Source organism: Mus pahari, chromosome 7 (assembly GCF_900095145.1).
Source record: "Mus pahari chromosome 7, PAHARI_EIJ_v1.1, whole genome shotgun sequence".
Classification (NCBI taxonomy): Eukaryota; Metazoa; Chordata; class Mammalia; order Rodentia; family Muridae; genus Mus; species Mus pahari.
The window spans coordinates 93,468,982-93,479,257 of NC_034596.1; the positions used below are offsets into that span (position 1 = coordinate 93,468,982).

The 10,276-nt window shown below is 42.2% G+C and overlaps 1 protein-coding gene across 1 annotated transcript in view; it reads left to right on the top strand.

Moving 5' to 3' along the window:
• The window catches only part of Ttc8 (tetratricopeptide repeat domain 8), a 59,878-nt gene extending 51,488 nt beyond the window's left edge, over nt 1–8,390 (top strand). The window contains exons 11-14 of the mRNA XM_021201841.2: nt 1,259–1,433; nt 1,718–1,840; nt 5,228–5,311; nt 7,519–8,390. Of these exons, the coding sequence (XP_021057500.1) occupies nt 1,259–1,433; nt 1,718–1,840; nt 5,228–5,311; nt 7,519–7,635 (499 nt within the window). The 3' untranslated portion in view covers nt 7,636–8,390. The remainder of the gene's footprint in view (nt 1–1,258; nt 1,434–1,717; nt 1,841–5,227; nt 5,312–7,518) is intronic.
• The last annotated feature ends 1,886 nt before the right edge of the window (nt 8,391–10,276 follow it).

Sequence of the window (10,276 nt, forward strand, 5' to 3'; positions counted from 1 at the left end):
TGCCTCTTTCAGCCGCTTTCTGAGGATTCAAGTGGTATTCGGTACTCTAGGGGGGTGTGAGCTGGCGCCCTGGAGAAACATACCTGCATGATCAAGCTCACATTTTAGTTCAGGGTGGGTGCCTACTAATCATCAAGAAACAACAGAAGCTAAATAGCTACTGAAACTATTTCTCCGTCACTGCCTCTTAATACCACAAAACCTAAAGACGGTGAGGCTGCAGCAGGGAAGGATTTGCAGTTACTCTGTTCAGAGCCTTGAGGAGGACTTAAAGTAGGGTCACCTGCTTTGTGAGGTGGTCCAGCTTCTTCCAAGTCTAAGAAAAGTGTGGCTCCTGCTTCTGTTTAAGCACATGCTTATTTTATCCTGCACGTGGCTTCTAAAATGCATTTTGAAACATCCACTATTTATTTGTCTGACTGCCTGGATGAGGCGTATGCACCATGCCATACTTATGAAGGTTGAAAGGTGTGAGTCCCAGAGATCAAACTCGAGTCATCAGGCTTGGGGACAGACAGCTTTACCTACTAAGCCATCCCTCTGGCCCATGACGTTCACTTTTTACCCAGTGGTTTCGGCCCTCGTAATACATAGGAGTAGACTGACAGCTGCCAAGTCCTTCCCAAACACGTGCTGGGAACATAAAATACAGAGATGCCATCCAGTGCACATGCAGCCATCTGTACTCTCCATCCCCAAAGTGGATCGCAGGCTTCTCCCAGCCGCTGAGCTGGCTTCTCCTTTGTGTGTTTGAACTCTGGGATTAGTGATGTGGAGAAGCCAAGTGGGGCTCTGGAGCTGCGGTGGGAAAGCTAGTGGAGATCACCAAGAGCCACCTGCAGAGATATCTCCTGCGCAAGAGGTTCATCGACTCATCGGCCACGCAGCACAGACGGCAGAGTCCAGGGTGCAACTGCAGGCCTAGTGGTCAACAGAACTCAGTCCTCGGGCTGGGTCAGACCTCAGGGAATTCCCTGCAAGCACTGAGGCTACTGAAGGAACACGCGCGAACTTTACACTCTGTGACCTTTCTCCTGTCTTTCTAGTAAAGCTTTTGGAATACAATCAAACAAATACTTTTCCGATCTTGTCCCCGTGACAGGTCATGAGCATTGCTTTAAACATTTCTTGATGTGCTTGTGTTAATGTCCTTTAGGGGGTCCTAAAGTTCTTAAATGAATTCACTTCTAGCTTTGAAAAGAGTGTTTCCATTTCTATAGTTAGTCTGAGAGCAAGTTTTGTGTTCCTCCTTGAGAAGGCGCCTCTTGCAGATGGGAGTCTATAACTGCCAGCTTTTCAACAACCTGGGGCTCTGCTGCTTCTACGCCCAGCAGTACGACATGACCCTGACCTCGTTTGAGCGTGCCCTTTCCCTAGCTGAAAATGAAGAAGAGGCAGCTGATGTCTGGTACAACCTGGGGCACATCGCTGTGGTATGTTGTGTGCATGTTTCCTGTTACGGATAAAGTTACCATACGCTCCTGTGAAGAAGTTCTCAGATGTCATAAATCCAACTGACAATTTAGAGATTTTTGGGATTCACTTTATATCCTCAAGTTAAATCCAGCCTTCTCCCCCCCCCCCATCTCCACCTCGCTGCTGTGGTTGGTGCTTGTTCTCTCCATGTAGCTAGGAAGTGTTAATATGCAAATGAGGGAGGCTGTGGCAGAGGAAAGGATGCAGCTTCGCGTGTATAAACATGTGCATTTCTTTGCAGGGAATAGGAGATACAAACTTGGCCCATCAGTGCTTCAGGCTGGCCCTGGTCCACAACAACCACCATGCTGAAGCCTACAACAACCTAGCCGTGCTGGAGATGCGGAAGGGTCACATTGAACAGGTCAGAGAACTGCCACTGTCATGGGGGACAGTTGGCTTAGCTGTCAGTGTGTGTTAAGCTTTTTAGTAGCTCTAGAGTCTTACAGGCCTGGGCCTGAATCCCAGCTCTATCAAGTACTAGCTGTGTGGCCTTGGCCAAGTCACTTCACCTTCCTGAGGCCAGAATTGGACATTGGACTTGATGGGAATAATGTACAGCTCACGGCGTCCCTGCCTGCAGCACAAGGACCGTCTCCCATCTACAAGTTAGCTGTTCCTGTTGGGACCTTAGTGGCTGCCTTTCCAACCCATCTTTTCTTCTTTCCTCTTTCTGCCACCCCTGTCAGCCCTAACTCACCATGGTCCCTCTTCTCTACCCCATGCTCATCTCTTTCCTGTACTTTCCCAGGTGCCTCTGAGCTGGTCTTCCTTCTACACACACACACACACCCCTGTGGGGAGCATTTTTACCAACTGAGCTATAGCCCCTGTTCCCCATTACCAGGGAGATACTGAATGACTTAATGATGAGTTAATGAGTGAGTGAATGAACAAATGAATGAATGAATGAATGAATGAATGAATGAGGCAAAAGCATGTAGAGGAATTGTAATCCAGCAACATGGATGCACATGATCACATCCAAAGACCTAGGTAGGTGTGATCTGTCTGGAATGCAGACACACTAGTACACACCTTCAATCTCTCTGGCTGGAATCCTGTAGTCCAAACCTATCAGAGAAAGATTTGGCAGAATGAGTCAGAGATAGGATGTACCCAACTCTCAGGAGAAAAGCTATTTAAGCAGCAAAGGGAGGGAGTTCAGTGTGGCCAGTCAGTGGGGGTCAGTGCAGTGACTGCAGTGAGCAGAGGTGAGTTTGTTCCTGAGTTCATGCAGTTCAGTGTGGGTCAGCAGAGGCAACTGAAGCCAGAGAATAAGAAGGAGCCAGAAGATTAGAATAAATTGCCAGAGTTCGGCTAAAGCCACTTGACTTCAGAGCAATTCAGTGAACAGCTGAGAGAAGCCAGACTGAATCAGTCAGCTTAGAGAGGGGTTTGAGAACAGCTGAGTTGAACCAGCCAGCCAGAGTTCAGAAAGAACTAGAAAAGGGTGAGCATATTCAGCAGGAAGCCTCTGAGATGACAATTACACCTGGCAAATAAAAGTTACTTTTACAGTAGCACATCCTCTGAACAGCCTAATAGATTTTGTTATAAAACATTATTATTTTATTGCTGCTTTGCTAAAATCCTCCAATTCAGTCTGTTTGCATTCCCACTGTGACCTGTGTGGCCCATGTATTCAGGTCCCTATCTTTGAGACCACATCCCTGGTCCCTTTCCTCACTGGCTTCAGGTACATGAGCTGTCCTGCTGCCCTCCAGACAGGCAGTAGTCGGTCTCCCTGCAGGCCTGTTGGGTGTTCCCTGGGTCTTCCAGTGACAAGTTTCTTTTCATCACTTGGGTCTTATGTGCCATCTCCTTAGAAAAACCATCCAAGCATCAGTCTAAACGAAAGCCCTCAAGGCAAAAAAGCTCTCATGGTCCAGTACGCTGCTTGCTGTGTTCTTCTACATTTTACCAGATTTTGGTGTGTGAAGAAAGCAGACTGTTGGGTGCTTGAAAGCAGAAACCTCATGTGTTATGTAACTTCGGCATTCTCTGTACAGGAAACAGCACTGATGTGTGGGAAGTCTAAGTCTGTGTCCTGGAGGGGCCAGGGAGATGGCTCAGTCAGTAAAGGGCTTCCACGCAAGTGTGAGAAGCCAGGTTCAGGTCCCCAGCACACCACTGCAGCATGCATCTGTAATCTCAGTACAGTGAGGTGGTGTGTGTGTGTGTGTGCATACGATGTGCTCAAGAATGCACACATTCATGGCACACATGTAGAGGGCAGAGGACATGTAGGAGCTAGTTCTCCCCTTCCTCCTCTTTTACCCTCTGGGTTCTGGGGATCAAGCTCAGGTTACCAGGTAGCAAGTGTCCTTCTCTGTTGATCCATCTCACCAGTCCACTGATTTCAAATGTGTTTAAAAGTTTAATATTCATCTTGCAAAATATAGTTTCTACTGTATTATATGAATTGGTATCCTCTTTTTTGTTGTTGTTCCATTTCAATAAAAAAAAAAAAAGAAAGAAAGAAAAGAAAAAGAAAAAGAATGTGTCCTGAAGGTCCTGGATACAAGCTTACAGCTTGGGGAGGGTTGTCCAGTGACTTCATATGAATTGTGGTGCACAAGTGACCATCTCCTCTTACTCCACAGTCTCTGCAAACTATGATCCTGTGAAATAAATTCTTAATTGTTACACTTTGAGTACTTAAGCTGGCTAGTTTTATGTCTGCTTGACACAAGCTGGAGTCATATGAAAGGAACACCGATTAAGAAAATGCTTCCCCCAGCACTTGGGAGGCAGAGGCAGGCGGATTTCTGAGTTCGAGGCCAGCCTGGTCTACAAAGTGAGTTCCAGGACAGCCAGGGCTACACAGAGAAACCCTGTCTCAANAAAAAAAAAAAAAAAAAGAAAAGAAAGAAAATGCTTCCATAGGATCAACTGTGGGTCTTCTTTTTGACCAATGATTGATGGGTGACCGGGGGAAGGCCCAGTCCATTGTGGGTGATGTCATCCCTGGGCTGGTGGTCCTGGGTTCTATAAGAAAACAGGCTGAGCAAGCCATGGGGAGCAAGCCAGTAAGCAGCATCCCTCCATGGCCTCTGCATCAGCTCCTGCCTCCAGGTTTTTGCCCTGCTTGAGTTCCTGCCCTGGCCTCCTTCAGTAAAGGATGAGCATGTGGAAGTGTGAGCCAAATGAAACCTTTCCTCCCCAATTTGCCTTTGGGCATGCATTTTATCCCAGCAGTATCAACCCTACCTAGGACAGCACTTTAAAGAGAGCTTGTCACATTCTCTTGCTGTTTTGTTTAGCAAACTGATCAGCAGTGTAATGAGTGCTTTCTTGCTCTCACCCTCTACAGAACTTTGCACTTGAACATGGATTGGTTTTAAGTCGTTATTAGGGAATGGATAATCATAGCCTCCTGAGTTGATCACCACCAACAAAGCTTAAGTTCGGAAGACTTGTTTTAAGCATCGAGAAGATTATATTTCAAATTGTGTATCATGCTGAAGTGCAAACTTTATGAGGCACTGGTTCTCAAATAACTTAACATCTACTCTAAAATTTCACTCCTCTTATTTTCTCTTGATGTGTGCATTGCTACTATAATTTTGCTGATGTGTCTGTAGTAAGCTGTGTTCATTACATCATTATATTTCTGAGAATGCCATCCGTATTTCCACAGGATCATTTTGAGGTCCTGTGCCAGGTTTTTTTGTTTTAAGTTAAAAGAATCACAGATTTAGTGCTGATAGCACTTCTACATCCACCTTTTCTTCTTTCTTCCCCACAGGCACGAGCGCTCTTACAAACCGCATCGTCTTTGGCACCCCACATGTATGAGCCACATTTTAATTTCACAACAGTCTCTGATAAGGTATTTTCTTCCTTTATTAATTTGTCATCTGACACATTCTTGATCTTTCTTGGTTTAAAAAGTACAGATTGAATACAACATTTCAAACCTTATCTTTCAGAACAGAAAGTCGATTTTTTTTAATCTGAAGGAAATGACTTTTTAAAAAATTTTATCATAAATATCTTCACTTTAGGAGATTATGTAATAAACTTTATCACTGACTACTGACTAAAACACCAGTATAAATTGCAGAAGAAATCTCTATGTTTTAAAATACCACATTTAATCACTAAAGAAACACTTGTTAGATAATTCTTGGTTCAGGAAGGATTTATAATTGGCTTTTACATCAAGGGAATCCTGTATGTTATCTGCAGATCATATTTCTACCACACATTTCTCAAGATTGTTATGAATTAACAATCACGAATGCTGTTTAGTTATGAACAATATGGGGGAAGGTAACTGTTAATATTCTGTTGCCAATCATGTAATGTCCAGGAGCCAGCTGGAAGAACTGAGCCGATTTGGGTTATGGTCTTCTCAAGACAAGCCTTAGCTGTTCTAGAACTCACTCTGTAGACCAGGCTGGTGGTCTCACACTCAGAGACCCTCCTGCCTCTGCCTCCTGAGTGCTGGGATTAAAGGCGTGCGCCACCACGTTTGGTGAGTGAGCTCTTTTTAATCAGACAAACAAACGAGCCAGGGCATGTCTCCACTTCACCATGAAAAGCAAGTCTGTCTGGAAGATTAATAAACAGTTCAGATGTTTGTGATGTAAATATAGGGTCTTATTGGCTAAAGACACAAACACGGTATTTTTATAGCATGAATACAAAACTATTCACACATGTCTGTTTTGAAATAGAAGAAGCTCTCACTTGTCTTACAATTTTAGGGAAAGTTGCTAAGTACCAGCTCCTATTGGAGGTGCTACACCTGTCTTCTGGAATCCTCTCCAAAATCCCAGTGATGTTTTTCACTTGAGCCTCTCTGAACTAGGCCCTGTGGTCCGCATAGAAGACGTAGCAATGAATGAAACACAAAAACTTGTACCTCGTGATGCCTGCATTCTTATGGAACCTGAGACTCACAGAGGTTACAAGGCATCTGTAGAGATGAGAATGGAGATCCAAGTCCGTAAAACAGTAGACACCTGAGACTAAAGCAAGGACACTAGCTCAAAGCTAGACCAGCAAGAACCAGTCTCAACCAAACCCAAACATCAGGGGTCTTTAGGTGATGGCTAAGAGCACATGCTGCTCTTCCAAAGATCCAGGAATTTGGTTCCCAGCATCCACATCAGGCGTCCACATCCCATCCACATCCCAGCTGCCTGGAACTCCAGTTCCAGGAGGTTCTGCATCTCTGATTCCGACAGCACCCGTACTCACATACACGTACCCACACTCACTCACACCTACACATAATGAAAAATGATAAAAAGAAAATCAGTCTGAAAAAAACAAAACAAAGACACACGCTAGAGCCACATGGCACTGTGAGCTCCCACACTGCTGCCTGGCTCCCACGGCACCTTCCATCTCCCACTGCTGGCACGCTTAAAATCACAAGCGCTTCTTCCAGGAAGGTCAGTGCGTTTTAATGACTTTAATTCGAAGGATTCTTACAAGGTAGGTCAACAAACTACTGTAAAATAATAAAGTTGAAAAGTTAGGATTTTAAAAGGAAACCATTCCAATCTAAAATACATAAATGCTAATGAAAAATCCTTCAGAGTTGAATCATCTAGATTTTGGGGGGAATGGTTTGGCACACACACTAATAATTTTCTGTCCTTTCAGAAGTATATACATGAATTTTTCTTTGGGACTAGACTTCAATTACAGAGTTAATTGAACATTAGAGATATCCTTTTATAAACTTCAAAAGCAACTATCTTCCCAACATTATTGTGTTTAGTATCATTTGGAACCTCTCAGATCATATCTTATATCTTAACTTAATATATTTGTTGAATGTTGCCTTTATTCTAGTTACATCAAGCTGGGTCTGTAGGCATGCTTACAGTACTATCAGGGACAGGGTTTCTGATTCATAACTAAACAGCTATAACAGAGCATACATTATATAATTTCATTTTTTTCATGATGGATTTCTAATTTAAATGAGGTGATTCTAAACGGCAGTTTATTTTTAAGAACCCTTCACAGTTTTCCAACACAGAAATCTTATTCTGGTTTGTGATCTGGCGTTCCTTACAGATTGGAGATCTTCAGAGAAGCTATGTTGCAGCTCAGAAGTCTGAAGCGGCATTTCCTGAGCACGTGGACACACAGCACTTAATTAAGCAGCTGAAGCAGCACTTTGCAATGCTCTGATCAGTGCCTGGACCACATATGCCTTCATGGAGGGCCAGCGCACGGGGAAGAAAACGTTCCGAGTGCATTTGTATCAATACTGTGATGCAGACCTCACAAGGCGTCCTACAAGACTGTAAACCAGAACTTGTTGTATGAACTTTGTTGTTTTATAAGGTAACACTAGAAAAACAGGACATAAGCATTTCCTAGTTGCTGTAGCAATTAAAAATTTATAATTAGATACAGACATTTTCAAAGACATATGTCATATATGTTGGGTGCACTTCTGCCATGCTCTCCTCCCCCATTAGTCCCCTTTGTCCCCTAGACACTTTCATGTCACCTATATGGGTGTGAGTTTAGGTAACTGACTAAGATCTAGAAGCTGCAAATTAGAGAAGAAACACAATTTTTGTTATTCTGAGTCTGACTAAATTAGCTGAGCGTGTGTACTATAGTAGTATAGGCTGGTCGTGAATTAAAATCCCCCACCTCAGCCTCCTGAGTACCGTGGTTACAGACAGACAGGCAGACACCACCATGCCCAGGTAGCTTCAGCATTTCTAAGGAGATGAAATCTCTCACAATGCATGGTAGATATTTGTATATAGTTGTTAAGCATTTTCATGAACCTCTATTTTTTTTATAAATGTGTATTTTAAAACTTGTTAAGCAAAAAAAAAAAAAAAGTCTTTAAGCATTAGCTATTATTATAAACTTAGGAAGTCAGAAATCTGCTTTAATTTTTTTATTTTTATGGCTAATAATGTGTGCTTTTATCACAAATGCTTTAATTAGAACATAAAAATTTGTATTTTAAACTATTTTTAATCATAAACTTTGTATTATATATTACACTTTAAAATAAATCAGTATAAAAAAATAAATCAGTATGTAAAACACTTTTCACTTTTCACGAGTTTTTATTTCCTTTGTCTATGATGATATAAGTTGGTTTTAAAAGCCCATTAATCTTACAACTCAAACCATTTATTTTAAGTTTCCTTGAAATTATGTACTAATAGGTTTTAGCTGTTGCATACCCCAAATGCCAACTGGTTCATATCCTGACAAAAATTAACTCAAAACAAGTGATGAACACAAGAGAGAGAGAGAGAGAGAGAGAGAGAGAGAGAGAGAGAGAGAGAGAGAGAGAGAAACAGACACAGGGAGGCCGGGAGAGACAAAGCCTAAAATAGGTAAAACAATGAAACCAAGTGGAAGAATTCAAAGTATAAATTTTAAATCAAGTTTTCTAAGAAGAGTGGGAAAATGAATCTATATGTCAGATAATAAAATAAAAATTTAACCACATAGCATATGTTATTGATCAGATAATTCACACCACATTTCTGCTTTGTTACACCCTTTTCTCTCTCCCATCTGGCTAAAAAGTGTAAGAACTTTGGATAGTCACAGCTTATGCAAGGAACATTGCCTCTCACAGATGGTGTCTCATTAATTATGGCTTGCAACAAATAGTTTTCTCAACAAGATTGTTGTCTATCTACACATGCAGGACAACTAGTTGTGTGGTGTTTTTATGTTTCATTGGGAGTCGTGAAGGAAGAAAATCCTAATATTTACCCCAGGCTGCCCTTTTCTCCTCTACAGTGTTTATTATAATATTCGAAGTAATATGTAGGGCTGTAGTCATCTGACAGGTGTTGAGGTCGAGAACCACTTTGCTAAATGGTTTCTAAAAGCACTTTCACTTCTAAATTCCTTAAAAGACACCACTGAAGCTCCTTCAGGAAGAAGTAGAGATAACCCAAGTGTCTCTGTAGCTGTTAAAAAGATGGTATATCAATACAAGTGTAAGTTTCCTGTACAGTCCAATACATGCCTCGGGTTCCTTAAAAGAGGGCTTTAAAGACTTCAATCCATCTTTTGGCACCCTTGTAAGATAGTTGTAGAAAGAGAGCGTCATAATAGTGAGTGATTAATAGGTACTGCGCACCTGATGCATATAATTTCACAAAACTATTAGCTATCTCTATGGTTCCCAAGTTGAAGCTGTGCTTATTAAACTAGCCAGGGACGGGATCTTGGAATCAGTCCTATCCAATGATATTGGCCATGGCTTAGGCATATTACATGGAGTAAGGGGATGAGCCTTAAACATATGTGTCCATTTACAAAGGAAGGAGCTTATGCTGGTGGTTGCCATGGAAATGGATGGACTATGTTCTCAACTCCTCATTCTGACTCCCCAACCTTAGAGTGGGATCATTTTGGTCCTGATAATCCCTGACAGAATTCCAAACGGGGGAGGAGACATCTTCAAGGTCTTTGAGTGCAAAGACCTCATATTCTTAGTGCTGTTTTCTGATCATCGTGACAAGGCTTCCTAGTGTTACATCCTTGAAGCTCATTAAAAAGCATCTCTCTCAGGTCTCTAGCAATCTTCATTAGCAGGAGCAGGTGAGGACAACTGAAAAAAAACACAGGAGGCATCCAGGTCACCATTCAAAGACTCCACTATATGCATGAAATTTGAAGCTAGAGCCTTCTGCTTTTTCTACTTAAAATAACCGTGTGAATCTTGCAATTAACCCCAAAGAAAAATCTGTATTTGTTTTAACATAAAACATGAGTTTCTCACATCGTCATATATAGCAGCTGTGCTGGGACAGGGGCCAGTATTTTACCTTGTGTT